The sequence below is a fragment of the Sparus aurata genome, chromosome 15 (genome assembly GCF_900880675.1).
Source record: "Sparus aurata chromosome 15, fSpaAur1.1, whole genome shotgun sequence".
Taxonomy (NCBI): Eukaryota; Metazoa; Chordata; class Actinopteri; order Spariformes; family Sparidae; genus Sparus; species Sparus aurata.
In genome coordinates, this window is record NC_044201.1 from 20,632,906 (window position 1) to 20,653,965 (window position 21,060).

General features: G+C 40.7%; 1 protein-coding gene across 2 annotated transcripts in view; it reads right to left on the reverse strand.

Annotated features, from left to right (window-relative positions):
- Window positions 1–1,627: 1,627 nt before the first annotated feature.
- The window catches only part of camkmt (calmodulin-lysine N-methyltransferase), a 116,421-nt gene continuing 96,988 nt past the window's right edge, over window positions 1,628–21,060 (reverse strand). For both annotated transcript variants that reach the window (XM_030442642.1, XM_030442643.1), the window contains exons 10-12: window positions 17,285–17,348; window positions 14,407–14,538; window positions 1,628–5,269 (exon numbers count right to left, since the gene is read on the reverse strand). In XM_030442642.1, the coding sequence (XP_030298502.1) occupies window positions 5,171–5,269; window positions 14,407–14,538; window positions 17,285–17,348 (295 nt within the window). In that variant the 3' untranslated portion in view covers window positions 1,628–5,170. The remainder of the gene's footprint in view (window positions 5,270–14,406; window positions 14,539–17,284; window positions 17,349–21,060) is intronic.

The window sequence follows — 21,060 nt, forward strand, 5'->3', positions numbered from 1 at the left end:
ATTGTAATGATTATTATTTACCTGAAATAAGGTCGGAGAAAGGTTGAGTTGAGTAAAAATCTCTCAAGTCAAGAACAAAAATGGATCATGATCTTTTCCTAAGCAGTTATTTTACTGCCAGATTGCCTAATTTGGTTGGAAAAGAAATTAAATACGTAAACATTTTTTCTGACTTGTTGAAGACCAACATTTTTGCATCTTTGCAGGTTTCCCCAAAACACATGTGGTTGCAGATTAGTTGTATATTCATGTAATGTCTATTAGACAGTGCAAATTCCAAATACAGATAAGTTGCAGGTCACAGCAGAACTTAACAGGGAGCTCTCTGCCTCTGCATTAACTCGCACAGCATTCATTTGCATGAAGGCTGCTGACTCAAATGTTTGAATCTCCTCCATGTTAACAACACTTTTGTCATCCTTATCATCCACCCCTCAGTTCTTTCCCTCGCTCCCTCCATCCCCTTCTTCCTCCTCCCTGTGCTCGCCTCTCTCCCCCCTCTCCTCCCTTCCTTCCCTCTCCATCTTGACACAGTGCACTGAGCCTAATCGTGGATAATTGGGTGGGAGGGGCAGTGGGCCGGCCCTGCCTTTGTGTGCAAAGGGCAAGTGGTCAAGTTAATGGGGCCCTTGTGTCGAGCCGGGAGCACTCTGTCTCTCTCTTTTTCTCTGTTCGATCACTCACTTGGCCAGTCAATCTCAGTCTCTCAGTCAGCCTTCTCTTTTCTTTCATGGCCGAAGCTTTTCCCTACTGTTTCGATCTACCTTCACCTCATTTCCAGCTGTCTCACTTCCCCCCTTTTCCATCCAGCCATTCAGTTTGTCTTGTGCCATTTCTTCTCTCTCCTCCTCCTCCTCGGCCTTCTTGTCTTTTTCAGCCTGTCTCTCTCTCTCTCTTTCTCTCTGCCTCTGTCTGCAGGTTTTTCTATCTCTTCTCTCTGTCTCTCCAGCAGAGTGTTGGGGAGGAGAGAACAGACCTCTTTAAAATATCAAAAGACAGATCAGGAGGCCTCGCTGGTCCCTCCCTTTCTGCTAACTCTCCCTCCCTCCTTCTCACTGATAAACAGAAGAGTGAGCCTGCAGGATTAGCTGCTGTGTACTGCCTTCCCTCCCTCCTTTATCCCTCTCTCTTTTCTTCCTGTGGAGGGGTAGACTGTTGACTGGGCTTGATATGTGCGTGTGTGTGTGTGTGTGAGAGAGTGTGTGTGAGCGTGTATGTGTGTGTTTCTGTGTGCTAGCTTGTCTGGCACCAGCTTAGCCCGCAGGAGGTCATTGTGTTTGAAACACAGGCCACCGCCGATCGGGGCCTGAAGGAAACTTTATTACATCTGTGGACATTTATCACCGGAGTTTTATTAATTGAACACACACATTTTGTTTTTTGGGGGTTTTTTTTTTCACAAGCAGCTTTGTCAACCCAATCCCCACGAAATATATTAATCATCAAAAAAAAAAATAACCTCAAATTCCCAGACAGTTGAAAGAAAAAAAAAATTTTTATTAAATAAAGCAATAAAGATAAATAAAGATTAAATAAACAAAAAATATGAAAACATTGTATTAATTAAATAATGCTGTAACTATATCTTCTAAATATTGATTTTAAAAAAAGTCCCAGAGTTCCAACATTTCTTCAAGAAAATGTTTTTATTTTCATTCATTCACAAAAAGAATCACCCACCCATGAACTGAAAATACAACATTAAACCCACTGATTATAGTGAAGCAGAAGGAAAGTGATAAACTGAACAGACAGAATCACTACATGAGGCCATGTCCACACTAAAGCATATAGATTTTTGTATTTCTTGTGTCGAATCCCAAAACAATATTACAAAAAAAGTTATTTTTATCGGATCATGCACAGATCACATGATAATCGTTCATCAATATTTTTGAAAGCGCTGCAGAAGCAGCTTTTATTTGACCAGAATTGGAGAATTTTCTTTTGGAAAACGTTTGTTTTGGTGGTTGAAATTACAGGAAAAAAAGAAAAGGAAAAAAGAAAAAACTGAGAAATACTGATCCAATTTGTGTAACTGGTCTGGATTAGTGTTGACATGACCTGCAAAGCAATTCTAAGAATTATGTTTGATAGTCAAAATAATAACCCAGCTGAGACATTCCAGAACACAGTGACATAAATCTGTTAGAGTAGAGCAATCTTGTACGATGTTTACCCAAGGTGATTCTCAGCTAGAACCAGGGTTTCTGTTAAAATTTTAAAAAAATGGCGCTGGTTCACATGTCATGTAAAGTTGTATCATCCAGGGATAATAAAATGGGAGAAATCCCAGTCAAATACTACTGATGCCCTTCCTCCAGTATCAATTGTTTAACCTTTAATACAATTTCATGTGCTTAGTGGGAAATCATTCTCACCTGATGTTATGAGCAGAAAGATTTAAATATGTACGACAACAGATCAGATAACAGAAACCCCGGCTGCATCACAGCTCTGTGGTCTTTTTGGTCACAGCTGTCGGATTTCTCACCATAAATATTAATAGTAAGCAATCCAAATAAAGACCACATGAGCTTCTCTTAATAGAACTGACAATGAGTGGTTCCTTGACTGTCACAGTGAGAGGTGGTAAGTGTCCGAGCGTACAGCACTATTATCACAACAAGAAGTGACGACATCACTTCTGAAAAACATCACAGCAGATCGCGGGTGCACCGGGTGGAGACTTTTTTTTTGCCATAGATAAAGGCAGCGATGTTGGAAGAAGCAGCAACGCAGCGCAGATGCCACAGTAAACAATGTGTTGTTTGAATGACATCAATGTCACAGCGATGGTGACGTCACACTAGACAGCGATGGAGTCACAGTTCGGATGGTGTTTCTGTGTTAGCCGGCAGATATCAAAGTTATACAGCAAACTGCATTACAGATAAAAATGTAATTAAATATACTTCTAAACCTTTGCAATGCAATTTAAGTCCTCAAAGCACTGAGACCACTGATAAAACTGACTTAATTTACTTTTTCTGAGTAGTTGCACACAGGGAATACCTCTTACTTCAGAAGTTGGATTATATTCTTCAACACGAGGAACGTGAACAGCAGCCGCCGAGAGATACTGCATAGCTTCTTGGCTGTTGTGTACAGCAATGGATCACAGTGAAATATGGAAACACCTCACAAGTGATAGGTACACGTTTAGTGACCCACTGACACTTGGTGTTTCCTTAATACCACAAGAACAGCGGAACGGATGGGGAAAGACCTGAGCGAAACACTTATCTGTGTTGATAGGAAAACAGAAAACAAGATGTATATTTGTTTTTTTTCATTAGTCTTTTCTTTTTACACTTTAAAACAAGTCCCCATCTACTTCAGCTGTTTAGGAACATGCAGCAGCCCCGTTTTGCTGCAGCTCCAGCCAAGGGGGCAAGTAGATAATGACTGAATTTACATTTTTTTGTGTTAACTTATCCTTTAAACGTATTAATGGGCAGCTCATGGAGGGCACACAGAAGAGGTAAGTCAGACCCAGGTTAAGTGCAGGATTCCACCTGGTTTTAATCTCAGGCAGTCTTTGCACATGTGCTCTTATTAATGTGATTTTACTGTAATGTCGGGATCAGTGCAGCAGTATCCCTTAATCCAAGACCAGTTCCTTCCACGGGAGACAATAAAGCAACTTTAAGATTAACTTGAAGTGAGATTCTGCGGGCAGTGAGCAAGTGGAGACTGGAGGTACACACGGAAAAAACAAGGGAAATGAATAAAATAGGTAAAGAAACCCTACTCTGTACAGGGTATCATACATATTCTAATCTATTCCACAGTATTGGGGTCATTTGTTAATAAATTGGGGTAGTAGGATTCTTTATGCATGTGGACATATTCGCTTTGTGAGCGTCCCTTTAGACACAAACGCTGAGTTCAGGCTGAGCGTTTAGCAGCTGCCACAGGATCTAAAAAATGTTAAGTAAATTGATGTAGGATTCATGCTGGTGATTTAAACAAGACTCACCAGCACTTATCTTACTAAATATGTTTGAAATCCAGAGCCATCAGTGCAGTTATGGAAGCAGACACAATGGATCTGTTCTACAAATCAAGCTGTTAAACAGGCGTTTGAGGCGACCAGGAGGTCAAATTATCCTGTTCAAACACAGATTATAAAAACAAGGCTGTGTAAAATCAAATTACATCATGTGATATACAGTAGATTATTCGTTTCCATGGCGATGTGGCTGTGGAATATGCTAGCTTTTAGCTCCCAGGCAGAAACAACTGCTCCTTATTCTGAAAGGGCCTCGACGTGTTAATGCACTATTGTAAGAAATGCACAAAAGAAGTTATTATTAGTGACCTCTGGCTGGGATGAATGGGTTGTATTAGAAGAAATTAGAGAGGGGGAAGAAGGAAACGCACAGGAAACTGAGCTGCTCCACAGTCTGTGATAGTTAATGAATTAGAGCTGGCCTCCATGCAGGGGCCAGAAACACAGTGGCAGAGGTTAATACTGACTGGTTGAAGGGGGCTTACATACTCAGTAGGGCTGACTGAGGAAACGTTCATGAAGCCAACTGATTGAACAACAAGTGAAATGACAAAACAACTTACTGACTTTTATGGCTGGTATGATGACTGATTAATTAACTCAGATTTTAGTAGGTTAGATAACCGAAAACTGACTGGTTGCTTGACTGGTCAGCCAGATGACTGTTTGGCAATCTTGGTTCACTCTCTTGGATGGCTGATTAAAGCAGTGATTAAGTGTTAGGTCAACTGATTAAAGGGCTGACTGTTTCAGAGACTTGACTGTAATTATTTGGCATGACAGATGGCTAAAAATACTCGGTTCAAAATGTATCCACCTGTTCTTTTTTTTCTTCTCACCTGCGTTGTTTTGGAAATTAGGTTGTTCCTCGTCAATACTTCAAACTACAAAACATGCACCGTCTGATGATAAATCCTCTCAGTGGCCAGTAGCAGGTGTGAAAAATGTATGACCACTACTTGATTTGCTCTCTGTGCCACTGAACTTTAAGACAAACTCTACTCTATTTGTTTTTTTTTTCAATACTGCTCCTTCAGTGCAAGTTTTCCTTCTCTTGAGATCACTTGTGGATCACGTCGAAGACATGACTCCGTGGCATCAATCCGTCCCAAACCGTACCGTGCTGTGCAGAGCGGAGGCCTGACTCGTTTTGGTTTACTGAGTGTGGCTGACAGGTTGAGGTCCTTTGCTCAGGGTGATGAGGAGAGGGTAGTGGATGTTCTCATCATAGGCTTCTTTTCCCTCCCTCAGCATCTGGAAAGTGAAGAACATGACAAAAAACATTTACACAGGCAGAACGTCTTTAACCACATCTTAGTTTGGTAGAATATTTCCTCTAATTCTATCAGTATTTTGAACATTTTGGGGGTCCTTCGTTACAAGCCATCCACAATCCTCTATGGAAATTGAGGCAAAAATGCCACCTACACTACTTATTTTTAATCTTTAATCATCAAACCTTACTCTAATGTTATCGTTCTTCTCTGTGAGTCTTTAATTTGAAAACTCCACCTACAAGTTGACAGATTAGCTCAAGATAATGTGTAATTACAGTATGTAATGGAGATAATGTTGAAGACGGGCTGCACACGCTGCCGGATACACATTTAAAAAACTGAAACAAACAAGGACAAAAACAAATAATAAGAAAGGGAAAAAAAAGGGGGGGGACTTTAACTTTGCTCTTTATTCTAAACAAGCATAGAGGAGAAATAGTACCACTGCAGGATTCCGGTTTTAAACCAGTTTTGGTGACTCCCCTGGTTTCAAAAAGAAGTCTGATTCTATGTGAGCTTACGAGAAAATGACGCTACGTCTCACTTGATTTATCACCTCAGTAAACAGTTTCCTAGTGAGTTTATGGTCTTGCTCGTTAGTTTCAAGTCTTCTTTGACACAGCATGGTGTTCATTTTGTAAAATATAGTCTCATGTAGAGTGAAATAGACTATTAAGCAGGGGGAAACTTTGAGGTATGGCTAGGACACATCACAGGTCGCTACCACGGCATGTCCAATTAGGATATCCTCCCCAGCTCCAACCTCTTATCCAAATATAGTCAATCCTGACTCCAAAAAACAAGACGGCAACAGCCATGATACTAAACTGAGAGCTTTAAAATAATAGTCCACTAACCAGTGGGTGACGTCACCAAAATCTGAGCCAGATTAAACTTTTTTATGGAACGATAAAGTCTTCATTTTGTCTGTTACAGTTGCTGATCAGTTTATTTTTCTTTTAATTATCTACTTGTAAAGTAAAAAGCCCTTTGAAGTCAACACTGTTGTGGCAGCCCCTCATGTCATGTCATTGAAATAAAAAGGGCTAATGTCAGCCCACCATTACTAGATTACTGTCCTGTTCACTTAAAACAAACGTATCTTAATAAAGCCGAATAAAGCAGTTTGTTCAGCGGTCGAGTTGAACAGAATCAGATAAGAACTACAACCCCTAACATCATGGCCTAATTTGTCGGGGGAACAGCAGGCGGTCAGCAGTCGAGCTGGTAATGTAAGCGGGTTTGAGTTGGATGGATGAGCACTTGCGGAGCACCTAACACGCCGCTGACGGGAGTGAAATGTGGGTCAGTCTGGCTTTCTGTTTGTTGTGAGGAGACCTTTTCACACAGCTCTCTCTCCCCTATCCCGGTCTCGCCACACACATGTACACACACAACTCACAGACAATCACACACTCTCACATGAGCAGACCCACTAAACTCACTTTCATAAGTCTCTGATCATTTGGCCAGACGCTGAGCGAGCTGATTAGATGGTGCATGCCCAAACTGCCAAGACCGCTTAAAAGGGCACCGAGTGGGCAGGACATGGACACCCCACAAAGCTGTGTGTGTTTGTGTGTGTGTGTTTCTGAGAGTGAGAGTGTTTGCTCACAGCTGGGACAAATAGTCAGTTAACAGATTGACGGACAGCAAATACTCTGATATTCTTCAAATAATCAAGATTTCTTTAGCAAAAATGTAAAATGTTCGCCAATTCCTTCTTCTAAATGCAGACAGTTACATCCCATTAAGAATATATTTGGATTGTGACCCTTATGTACATATCAGAGCTACTGGAACGGTACCTACCCAATCATCCTCATTATTGTGCATAACAACACCATAAGACATTGACGTGTGTAGTTGTGTATATGTGTACTGAAGTGACTGTTTGCCCTTACAACATACAACCAAAAGTAGTTAAATAGGCAAGTCATTAGGACACTTCTGCTTTGGTTTCACTTCTTAGACTGAATGGATCCGTCTATATTTCATGTAGTCAATGATCGTAACTCACTGTGAACTCATCGCATCGTACTTGACTCGTATCAAGTGTGTGAAAGTACTGACCAACAGCCATATTTTTTTTGTGTATACATCTACAGGTCGTGGTAAGTGTCACAACATCCAGAAAATAGGGTTGTTTGTGTGATTTAAATGGCTACCCGAGGTCCTGCTGGCTCGTCTCTAGTTCCTCCTTCACCAACAGCTTGTCTTAAGGAAGCGAGAGATCTTTGCCTCTGCACCGTCTCTTCTTTCCAATGTCTTTCCTTTTTGTTGAATATGAACAAACTCTCTCTCTCTCTTTCGATCCCTGCCTTTCTCCCCAAGTGCCCTTCATGTGTGTTATCTTCCTGTGGCCATCCCTCCAGGCACCGGCCTGTGGTTGAACCTGTGACCCCAAGAGTGAGAGAGAGACAGAGGAGCAGAGAGAGAGAGAGAGAGAGAGAGAGCCAACGGCCCAGGGGGTGGTTGGGCGTGGAGGGGCAGCTGCCTGCCCCCTTTGCTAAGCCTGCAATGGGGACCGCAGCCAGCATTCACATTCAAATTCTACCAGGCGGAAGGAGCAAGGAAGCGATAGATGGAGGGATGGAGGGATCGAGAGGGGAGGGGGGGGCCTTAACACGGTGAGGGCTAAGAGCTCGCAGAGGTGAAAAGTTTAACAAGCAAAGCTGTTCCTCCTGATCGCAGGCTGCCTAATCAGCTTCATGGGTGGCTGGCTAAATCGGCTCTCAACCCGACCCCCCACCCCACCCTCCTCCGCAATCTTTTTTCCTTTTTCTTTTTTTCTCCTTTCCAAGGTGCAAGTCATTTATTTTATTGCCACTTTCGCCCCAGCTTCTGTCTCCCTCTCTCTCGTGCACTCATTGTGCCTCTCTATTTCCCTGCCTCCTTCTCTTCTTTCTTTTTTTTCCCGGCTTATTCTTGCCCTGCTGGTGTAAACTAGAGACAAACTGAACAAGGTGGAAAAAGAGAGAGGAGGGGGGGTGCTCTCTGAGACAAGGGAGGGACGGATGAACCGGATGTCTGGGGTCTCCCCCAGCAGGATTAGGAAACAGAGAATGAGGGATTGGGTGGATGGAGAGACGAGTAGAGGAAGGGATAGAAGGACAGGCTTGAGTAAATAGAGAAGTGGGTCGTGATGTAGGAAATGGGAAGATAGTGGGGAGCTGAGGGAGGGGGAGAGTGGAGAAGGGTGAAGGAAGATATGTCAGAGGAATGGGGGGAGCTAGGCAGCTGAGGAGGGGAGAGAAAACCAAGTGAAAGGAGGGAGGCAGAAGGAAGGAGGCAGGGAAGAGAGTGTGAGTGCATGGACGCAGTGGGGATACTATTTATGCATGTGAGAGAGACGGGGGGATCAACACATGTGCACACACACTCCTTTGCGTGTGTGTGTGTGTGTGTGAGAGGGAGAGAGAGAGAGAGAGAAATTAAAATTCATGACTCTCTCTTCACAACCATTTGAGTAACAAGATTAAGATGGCGGGTTAGAAAATAGCGCTGGCATTATCAGGCTGCTTGCAGTCCCTCCAGCTGCTTGCCTCTCTATTCCACAACAGTGGGGATAAGAGGATAACGCGCTAGCCCTGTCTGCCCGTCCCAGCACACGCCTCACACTCACACACACACACACACACACACACACACACACACACACAGTTCTTAGATACACTACTGCTGCACATCGGGGCCTGCCTGCTGTCTGCAAGTCCCGCGTGTGCGTTTGTGTCAGCGGGCGAAAGTGTGTGTATGTTTAGAAAACTGCAGAGTAGCGAGCTGGGGGTCTGGAGACGGTTTGTAAAGAATTGCAAAAAAAAAAAACACTCCCTGCTCTCTCTCTCTTTTTTCAGACACGAGGCAAGCATTAAGATGGGCGGTATATTCCAAACAAAATCAAATCTGACGAGCGTCGAAATCTGGCACGGCGAGGGATGCCAGTGTACTATGTACTACAGGGAACGGGGGGGAGTGTACACGTTTGTTTAAAGGAATCTGTGCCCGATGGAGGAGCTTGTGTGTCACTGAATGACACGTGCAGAAACTCAACCAACTATGTGATATTGTTGTGTGGCTGCATGTAAAACAAGTTTGGGTTTCTGACTGGAGTGCGCCGCTTGTTCGACACCAGTGTTGGGAGATAATTTGATATGATCATGTTGAAGGTGTCAGTGGTATCAACCGTCAGATGATCATATGGGTTTACAAAGCTCTGTCGTCCATGCTGATGATTCTGATATATATGTTTGAAAACTAAAACATGAAAAAGAGAGGTGTTTGTCATAATCATCATTAATAATTGGTACATTTATAGTTTATAAACTGTAAACGTACTATTAACTACAGTTTAATTAAATATAAATTAATCATTTATGAACAATGTTATTTTAAACTGTTACCAACTTGTATATGATATAACGATTAGCAATATAACACAGGTCATTCAATTATTTGACATGGGATTTTGCATACATCTGCATTATAAGGATATAGTAATACTGGACATCTTAACCTTTTAATATATTAGTGGTTTCAACTGTGTCAACACACACATTTCACAAATATTTGGACATTAGCAGTGGCCTGTTGGTGAAGTAAAAATCCTCCAACTGGTCAGTTTTTTCTAGTATCTTCTTGTTTCAGTAAAAAATTAAGAAATAAAGAAAAAAAAAGGTTAAATTAAAATTTTAGAAGACATGCAGGCTTGATTTATTTTTATCATTTTCTTATAAACATATCTCAAATTACAGATCTAACTTGAACATTTTACAAAAAAATGTAAAATATTTACAAAAAGAAATGTGATGGCTTTTAGAAATAAACAATGTAATGCCTAAAGTCTGAGCTAAAGACAGTGAAAGTTAATCGAGCGTAATATTAAACGGGCATTTCCTTACAAACTGGAGACATTTCACAGCTCAAATCCTCTCTGTTAAAAAAAAGAACATGCAGGTTTTTCAGCTCTGGCTTTATCCTCAGAATGGATACACCTGCTTTTCTGTCTCTCTTTGATTGTTTTTAAGCCGCGGTGAAAAAAAAAAACCTGTGTGTGTGTGTGTGTGTGTGTGTGTGTGTGTGTGTGAACTGTAGGTTCTGATATGCATTTTTCTTGTGTTCTGATCCACCCACTGAAAGTAGATATAGCCGAGGAAAAAGCTAATCTGTAGTGCAAATGAGTAGCAGCTGCTCATTTGGACGTGCATGTGTGTGTGCGTGTGTGTGTCTGTGCACAGTGGTAGTGTATGTTTCGCTGTGATATCATCATGCGGTGTGTGTGTTTGTGTGTAATGTCTAGCCAATATGCTGTCTGAGTGATGTCTGGTCTGTGTGGGATTGTGATATAGCTTGTTTCCTAGCTGTGTGCACAGTGTGTGTGTGTGTGTGTGTGTGTGTGTGTGTGTGTGTGTGTGTGTGTGTGTGTGTAGGGAATGGTCAGTTAGACACACACACAAACCACACAGGGGTTGTTCGGAGTGTTCATCTGAAGATAAGCAGAGGAGACTTAATCACCTTCAGATGTGAGGGGGGCACTTCAACTTGTCCTCATATCCACACGCAGCACCTGACCCCACTGTGCATGTGTGTGTGTGTGTGTGTGTGCGTGTGTGTGTGTGTGTGTGTGTGTGTGTGTGTGTGTGTGTGTGTGTGTGTGTGTGTGTGTGTGTATGCAAGTATGACAGTGTGTGTGTCTCACATGGATGGAAATGTGCATTTCAAGAGTGAGCCGACTGGTTTTATAGTCCCGCTACATGCCGAAGATAGAAAAAAAAACACAGCATAACATCTGGGTGATTTCTTTTCAATCATCAGTGTTAGTTAGATTTCCACCGTTCACATCGCACACAAGCCATCGTCAGGCAGCTCTCATCACGACAACAGGTCTGAGTGGCAATTTTCCCAAGCGGTTGAGGTGCTGAACCATTAGGATTATTCAATGACTGAATACGGTGGCCTTGAGGCCCAATCAATTCTCCCCGCAGCTTTTTCAAACCAAAGTTGTATTTCTTTTAAATTTAAAGCAATGGCTGCATCCACTTTATTCCCACTAAAGGTACTTCTGTCTCTCTGTCCCTTTTCACTTCTTTTCTTCTTCTCTTTCCCTTTAGCTTTTCTCATGCTGCACCCACTCCACCTAAGGCTAGAGACACCTACTTTGAGTTATGAAGCCGAAGCCATGTTTTATAAATTGAATGTTTCACAAGAGTTTGTGCAGTTTAGACGGTCAAAAGTAGTCTGAAGGAAGCTGTGGGTATTGACCTGCCTTTGATTGACTCTATTTAGTCTACGTTTCTATTTTGATTCTACTGTGTCTGTTACTGTCAAGTCCCGATTGCTACGAGAAACAGCATCGACAACCTACAAGCTAAAAATGGAGCCTTGTATTCATAACTGGCAAAGCCCTAAAACAACAAAGAATTGTTTGCCCATTTACTTCACAGTTTAACTCAGAAGGGAATCGAGGATTAAACTCAGCAACAAAATACGTTCATATGCCATTAATTTGATTGCCTAACTTATTTTAATGGAAATTTTAGTCCTACAAGAGTCTTAAGTTTAGACTTATAAAAGACTTTTTAAGGGACAGGAAAAGGTGTTGTCTTTGGTTAAATACAGAACAGAGTAAATTTGTCCTGTGTGTCAAGTCTTTTCTAATATTTTACAAAGGCTGTGATCGAGCCCTGATTTGTAAGAAAGGGCTCTCAGTGACTTAAATATTACCACAAACATGTTAAATGTGCTGTATTTCCTAGTGATATCACAGAAAAACAAGTGCTACAGTGTTTTTATTCCCAATTATGTTGATTTGAAAAAAATCTGTTCTGCATTACATTCCAGCATAACTTGTTTGCTAATGTGAATTGGTTGCACATTAACAGAACTGTTAAGGGACGAGGACGGTAGGAAAAGAGTTGACAGACACTATAAAAATAATGTTGATGTTTTGGCCATCATATGTCGTTAATGATATGGACTCTCGATTAGGCAGGGGACAATATGAAAACTTCATGTCATGAGTATCATGCTCAAAATAACTGCAATTCATTTCATTATCCCGATAATCATCATACATCACAAAATCAATATAGATAGACAGTTTTCCTCGTGAGCATATTGACAGTTATCCTGATTTACGATAATTCAGATTTAGAACGTTTTAACAAGGAACTTATCCTGAGCGTTTTTATCACAAGCCACAATAAAATCTTTTCCCATCTCTACTCATAATATGTGGCTCAACACATCAGAACAGTGGTAATCAAGCTTTCCACTACAGGCTGGTGTGGGGACCTAAATGTGGACTGGGACAACTTGACCTGAACCCGCCTTAAACCTGGTTCAAGTCAGTCCCTCCTTTCTACACATGTCCTCACCCTCAGTGTGGTTTGAAAGCCTCCAGAGTCACTTATAGACAGAATGTGAGTGTGATTGTGCTAAATTCAGTGACGAATAAATAGAGAAGGGGAGAAGGAGTGAGATTTCTCCTCGCTGAGGTTCAGGCCACTTTAACAGCCACTTTAATGGCCAGTCTGTCCAATTGTCCCACCAGTGTAGGTGAACGAGTGCGCACCAATTTAGCCCGCTCCGTGCTGTCCTGTTATTCTGTAGCTGTGAGTGTAATGGAGTTAACAGCTGGACACCACTTCTTTTAACACTGCCTACTCAGGTGCTTTCTGTCACTCTTTTTCTCTTTTACACTATTCTTTTCTCTCCTTCCCCTCATCCGTCTCTCTCGCCGTGCCAAGTTAAGGCAGTTTGTTTTGGCTCCGGTGTGTTTCGCAAAGTGTCTCGCAAAGTGTCTCTGAACATCAAACAACGGGCTGATCCACCGGTCTTTATTAAAGCTGAGTGAACATTACGTGCCCTGATTTTCACTGGTTTCTTTGTTAAGTAGCAACAGATTTTGAACATTTTCAAGTAAACAATGGAGCAGTGTTAACTAGGTTGTCCTCCAAGTCTATTTACATACCATACAACAGATGGTAATGACCTCTGTAAAAATTGCATTTTTGCACAAAATGAGGACTTTTTATGTGTCTGTTTATCAAAGAGAAATCACTTTCCTAGATGGAAATAGCTTCATGGCCAGTGTGGAGAGAAGGAATGTTCAGGGAGCTCTCTTAACAAACATAACATGTAAGTAATCTGAGGCGGCAAAAAATATCACTTCAGCGTTGCAGGGCAATGTGCCAATGCACAGTATGTTTGCATGTCAAGTCAAGTTAATAAACCCGGCTCTTTCGCAATTTAAAGTGTTTTTGGTGGCATTAAAGCTCAACGTTGAGTCTGCAGCACATGTTGTAACTCAGTTGTATTTTTGCAACTCAGTGGTTGTAACCATGGTGACTTCTGCATACCTCATCACATGCAAATCCTCTGTTGAGCTATTTAAGTTGACTGGTGAAAAATCCTTTCCTTATACATACATTCTTTATACATACATTTATAATGCCTTAATACGTGTTATGCTCCATAGCTCAAGTGTCAAGCCCTGAATTAACTTGCTGAGACCAACAGACATGTAGCAAAACTTCAGAGAGGAGGAATTTGGAGAACAACCCAGAGGGAGATCGATATTCATAAGTGGCTGAATTTAAATCAATTAATTTATATGTGAATCGCTGCTTTTTTTTCCCCCCAATATTGGCAAAAACTTGCACTGCACTTGGGTAATATTGTATATACATAAGTTTTGTTTCAGATTGTTTTAAATAAACGATCAAATAAATTCAACTCTGGCCATGATCATGTTAACTACAGAGATGCGGGATGTGCAGTGAAAAAAATACCTACAGTGACTAAATGTGACAAGAGCAACATAGATCAAGTGTTCAGAGGTGGACTACAGAAATCAAGTCACAGAAACCTTTATTCGGCTGGCGGTCAAAACATATTGTCAGACTTCAAACTCTTGGAAGAAACTCTTATATCAACTGCATCAAAACGTTCCAACCTAAAAAAAATTATTGACTCCATGAGCAAGTTTCTTGTACATTATTAATGGGATACGTTTTGATCATTTTCTGTAGTTATCTCTCTTATCGAAACTGCAACTGATTCAAAAGTCTCTGTCACTGTCTCATTGTCTTCCTGCTTTTTGGACATGCTTTTTACCTTTAAGTGAACATCCATGACCTGAGGATCATACTGCTGGTGTTGAGAGACGAAGAGTCCACTCTGTTGGGCCAGTTGACAGAACAGTCTCAGAGTCTCACCGCGTTGTGGAGCAAACACCAATGCCATGCCCTGGAGAGAAACCAGAGGAGGGGGAGGACTTTTAGAGTTTGATAGTGATTATAGTGCACAGTACGTTTATGGGTACTTTACACACACACACACACACGCACACACACACACACACACACACACACACACACACACACACACCTTTACTCCTCATTTCTTATAATACTTGTTCAGTTTTACAAACACAAAAACATATCCTTTGATTTCTTTTTTTTTTAACCAGGTACATATTAGATGATAAACCTAACAATTTTAAGCTCCACAAATCCAATCACATTTGAACACACGGGTCGGTGTGAATTGTCTACTCATGTATCTGTCACGTACGTGTGTGTGTATGTGCGTATTAGAAAGACAGAGAGAAATAAAAAAGTGTTTGTATGTTCACATGCATCACAGACGTCCTGCCAATAGTAAGAGGATTACCAACAGGTTCAAAGTTTCTCTGAAATCCTTCAGCTTTCAGTTTCATTTCATGTTGATCATGTTATGATTGTTTTAATTAAATGGAGCAAAGAGGGATGTTCGCGCAAACACACACACACACGACGCAAGCTAAATGAACACAAAGGCAGTGAAAACAGCGGGATCCCTCCATTCGACAGATGATTTTTCATCTGTATATCCAGCTGCCCCCCCCCCTCTTAAAACATAGCTAAAGCAAACAAACAGACAAAATTCCTCCCAGCGCTAATCAGCTGATTAAGGGGATCCAGCCCACCGGATGGACCACCTTTGTCAGAAACAACAAATTAGTGCCATTAGATGGGAGAATTAATTGTTTTGTTAATTGCTTAATCAGCTTAGCAAATTATTAAATATTTGGCAAAGCTTGTTGTGGCAGCGACAGTCTGATGGCCAACACTCAAATCATATTAGCCCCTGAATTATCTCTGCTGGATTAAAGAGAGAGAGACATGAAGAGAGACTTAACACACAGATGTACAACAATGGCCAGATGTCATGTCTGTCATTCGACCAGCAGCAGCTCTGACATTCAGCTGCAAACGAGACACATATTCAGATTGTAGGTGTTACTGCGCGTGTCACTGCCTGAAGTGTCAGCTGAGGGGACTGACGACAACCTGGATGTGAAATGAAAAAAATAATATAACCTTTTCTGTTTTTGTAGTTACTGCTGCTATTTCTTAACAAAGTTAATAATAAAAATGGGCTACATTAAACATGTAACGTATGTAACATAACAATATTATATTAAATTATATTAAAATTTATAGATTTTCTACTAATGCATTGGGTCATAAAGTGTCCATATTTTGTGTTCGATATTTTATTCAACTTAAAAATTAAACTCTCAGTATACAGGCAATGACTCTAGTTGACAGTTTTAAGAGATTATACTGTATACATTTTTTCCTAACAGCTACCACCTTTTATAGATTTAAGAAATCAGACCGAATAACGGAAAATGATTAAAGTACATTTAAAAAGAAAAGACGAGTGATCACTGCTCAATAACTTCTTCCCTTACATAGACTCCTGCAGTCTGTAGATGTTGCACAAACTCACTTTCACAGAGAGACATTATAAATTCTAAGTGTCTCTTATAAACATCAACAATACGTAATAGAATTACTTTGTGAGCTTCAATTGAAGTGGCAGCACTGTTAAGTTATTAGCAAACTGAAGACTTAGGACCACTGTGAGACAAAAATAATCACAATGACTATCAAAGCCAAGTCTTTATTTTTAAAAATCATACAACTTAAAAGGTGCACCATGCAACTTTTACAGGCCTATAGACAAAGAGAGCTCATGATATTTGGAATAGCAGTTTGCAAAAGCTAACATGTATATGATTTAAAATAATAGCACATTGCCAATTTAAAAGTCCTACAGTTGAATTCAGGATTATATAACCATGATTTGGACTGAAACAAGCTACATTGTGCACTTTTGACATTTGTATTGATTCACATTAACTGATGCTTTTTAACAATTTTAAGAAGCTGAAGGCATTTAGAAACAACAGCAGCAATTTTTTTTCAGAACCAGTCGTGCTCCACAGAACATGTGATCAGCAGGGACTATTTAATTCTGCCTTGTGTGCTGAATTTATGACAAAAAAATTACTTTGCATCGAGCTGAAAACCACATTATAACGTGCATGTTTCTGGTTCGTCATCTATATTTCAAACAAGATCATTTTAAATGAGAAGAGACACCTTATTTTACACCTTTGTTATTACTGCTCCTCTCCCTCCTGCTTTCCTTCCATCTCTTTCCTCCCTCACCCCTTCCTGTGTCCTCTCCTCCTTTTCTTCCCTCTCTATCGCCTTCCCTTCACCTTCCTTTTCATAAACAGATATTCCCTATACCAGTCTGGCCTCTGTACTTAAAACGCAACCCTCTCTCCTCAGATGAATAGAAACCTCAACACTATCTCTTCCAGCCCTTTTGCTTTTTTTTACCCCCCCCATTTGCTTTGGCTGTCACAGCGTGGGGTCTTATCGCGAGGCCAAAAGGGAGAAGTTGCCTCGGATTTATGATTAAGGGGAAGGCAGGAGAGAGAAAGAGGCGGAGATCAGAGCAATGCATTCAAGTCGCTCATAATAAGCATTAAAGCATTACATGATATTAATCCTGTCAGACGATTAATGTGTATAGGGTTTTGGGCGAGGCCTAATTATGATTGAGAGGAGTGGGTGGTGATTTAGAAGAAGGGGATAAGCAGAGATATATACAGTAGACACACAGAGGCACACACACGCACGCACACACTTACATTGGGTTGCAGTAATCTCCTTATAGCATCAACCAGGCAGGCTCTGTACTGGTCGAGAAACAAACTGGGAAGAGAGGGAGAGCCAGGTTAGAATGCATTCTTACGATAGCAGCTCCAGATAAAGCAGCAGGCTATTTATTTTCTTTTGTTCACAAATAAATCCACCAAAAGGAAGAAGGGGGAAAAAAAACAATTTGCATGAGTAAGATGCTCTTCCTTTTTTGTTTACGTTTGAGTTTCCGCGTGTATTCACCTCCGCCTGTTATGTCGAGGCGGCGCGAGGAATGCAGAACATCAGAAAAATCCAACGTGCACAGATACCAATCGCCGACGGTAAACACGCGCATGTGTGTACAAGCAGACGTACACAGTTTTACTGGGACTCTTCAAAGCCGCGCAAAAAGCACCTCGGAATTTGCAGAATTAATACCTGGAGTGTGAGCTCTGAAGTTAATATGAAGATATAAGAACAAAAACAACACACGAGCGGAGAATCAAATTAACTGCTTCCATTTTACATTAAACACCTCTGTACTATAACTAACATGTGTGTGAAGAGACAGTCTACATGTACATGTGAGTAAGAGGATTTGTGCATGCATGTTTTTTTTTCCATACAACTTCACAAACAATATGATTAGTGCCACATTTACATAATTCAGACACCAAATAAAAAAGATAAAAAATAGGCACTGTGTGATCAAAGGTAAGTCACATCTTAGTAATTAAAATGAGAGAGTATCAGGGTGCTGAGTGGATGTATGTGTGTGTTATACTTGTTGTGGTGCATTTATGTTTTGTATTATGTATGTTTTTGTGCATATCTAACAAGTCAATGTGCCTTTGTACAGTGCGTATGAGTGTTTGAATCAATTGTGTGTGTGTGTGTTGGCTTTATGCAAAATGTAGATAAAAAGGATTTAAGTACTGATAAGCAAAGATGAGCGGATGGTGTGAGGAGAACAGGCTCTGATTGGAGCCACAGCGAGTCTGTAGGCATGTTTTTCTGAGAGAGAGAATCGTTATGAAACAGAGGAAGAACGAAAACCAAGATGGAGGCATAGATGAGGACTCTCTTTTTAAGGGTTCAGAAATCACCTAACAAAAAAAAAGCTTTCTCAATAGAATTTGAGAAAAAAAATCCACTGGCAGAGTAAAATATTTGGAAATGTCTGGTTGTCTCTTCATAAACCCCAAACAATGACAATGACAATGACCGGCGAGATGTCAACCACAACCCCTTTTAACTCTATTCTGAGGGGCAAGGGGGTAGTGCTTGTAATTGCATGCTTGTACTAATATTCAGTTCGTTAAAGGACCAGAGTGTAGGATTCAGTTTCATCTAGCTGTGAGGTTAAACACTGCAACCAGCTGAATACCCCTCATCTCACCCTCTCCTACGTTGGCCACTAAAAATGTGAAAAACAACAAACTTTTCCCTCAAGAGTGAGTGTTTGGTGTGTCCATTCTTGGACACGGTGCAACATGGTGGAACGCGTGGAAGAGGACCCTTTCTATTTGTAGATATAAAAGCCTCATTTAAGGTGATGTGAATACATTAATTTAGATTCATCTTATTTTACACAAGTGAAAACATAATTCTAAATATTATAGTCCGTTTCTGCCAGCAGATCATCTTAAATCCTACAGATTGGAACTTTTACTACTAAAAAATAGCATGTTAACAAAAGCTGAATAAAAGTGAGAAAAACATTCCTGTGACTGGCTTTTGTCTCCACCAAAGTTGTTTGGAACTAACAGCGATTGTATTTCTCTTGTCAGAACAACTTTGGTGTCTAATACAATTACTGTACTGTCACGGTCAACAGGGTGCAAAATGAAGTCAGTCACAGTTCTCTGCTATACATCAGTATCCAATGAATAAATGTCATTGTAAATGAGGGTCACCCCTCAGTGATCCCTTGAGCAGGAATAAAGGTTGAATGAATGACATGAATGAATAGGGTAGGGTAGAACTATTATAATCTTAACACACTTGAAATTGTCAAATCACATATTCCTCTGTGCATATTGTTAAATTCCATCATTTGAGAGGAGTGAAGTAGAGCTTCAGCTGAAATACTAGGTGGTGGAAAGAGGCATGTGAGCTTTGAGCGTTCACACATATCCTCTTTAAAAACACAATACAGATACGTGAAAGAGGACAAACAAAGATGTTAAATTCATTTCAAGACTCACGGACAACTCGGAGAGTGGGTTAAAAGGAAGAAAGATAAATGTGAGCGTCAAAACAGGTAAAAAAAGGTTATATGGTCATTGATGTGCTGGTGTTATAATGACAATTGGTTCCTAATTGGTTCAAGCTCTGATATAAATGTTAAAATATTAACTGGGTTATTAACAAGTTGGTTTTACGTAACAGATGGGGATACGTGCAACACACACTCGGACGCACGCCCAAATCGACTTCAATCAATCTAAACAAACCAACACCTGTCTCTGTATCCACAAAGACAAATTTCAATCCATTATGACAGTAAGTAGAGCACTGAGTGTGTATATGATTGTGTGTGTTTGAGTGTTGCATGTTTGTGTCTACCTATTATCACAGATGAGAGTGGAGTAATTTGACTAAAATGCAACAATACAGTGCAGATTTGACATAATCTCTCACATCCGTCCAACTGGCCAGTGGAGAGGCAATCTGGACGTAACTTTCCAATCGCAGCCTCTGACCTTTGCTCATTCAAAATCCTCTGATCCACATCACAAACTCTCCTCACTCAATCTCTACGAACAACCTGCACCGATACGTGTCTGCACACAGGATGTAGGGAAAGACATTTTTAAAAATGAACAACAAAAACAGGACTTTCCATTACAAGCCGAAACCCGGATGGGTGTAGGTACTTTATGTGTAAAGTTTATTGTTCTTCCGAGGTTGTACAGGGGTGCGAAGTTTATTTGACTTGAAAGGTGAGAGGTTTGTGTTTGGTTTATTTTGCCACAGATATCGGCTCACAGGAAAAGTGAGTGGTAAGGAAAACAAGGAAGTGAGGTAGTTGGGTGGTTGGGTGGAGGTAACAGCTGAAACACACGCAGACACAAACAGACCGAGGGCACGGGAAGGACAGGATGCCATTTAAAGGGCAACTGTCAGAAGAGAGAAAATAGAGCCACAATCAGTGCTGTTGAGAAGTTTTAAGTGTCTACAACTACCACTGTAACAAAGTGATGTGAAGAATAAAGCTGTGTATTTCACATAAAGTGAGCATTTAGGTAAACTACCATTTTGTGCACAGGAACGAACGCATGCGTACTGCATTTCAGAGAAAACCGATCATGTATCTGTCTTACATATATCCTGTTGGTTGGTTGTGAATATTTGACGACAGTTTCTCTTTACTAAGGCAGTTTTTTAATTTGGGAAAATGTTGTAAGTATCATTCGTTTCTATCACCAAGACACACAAAAAAAATTCAGCTTTATTTTTAATGGTCACTTGTCTCTGATGCTTTTGGCATCTTTAACAGCTGATAAAAGCTGCTGATCATCACTTAAACTAATATGAGCCACCTGTGCACCAGTGTGTCCCCTTTTTATACATGTAAAAGAACAACATAAATTTGCGTTCGTCTGCTATTATTTCACCAACAAAGAATTCAGACGTTGGCATTATAGCAGTGAGGCATTTCCTGCTTGTTTGGATTCCTCTTCACTTTGAAATGAAAATGAAAACAATGTAAAGTGATATTCTTGTGGGACCTCAGAGGAGTGTCTCACAGTCTATTACACTGGTGAACAGTGGCGGTTTA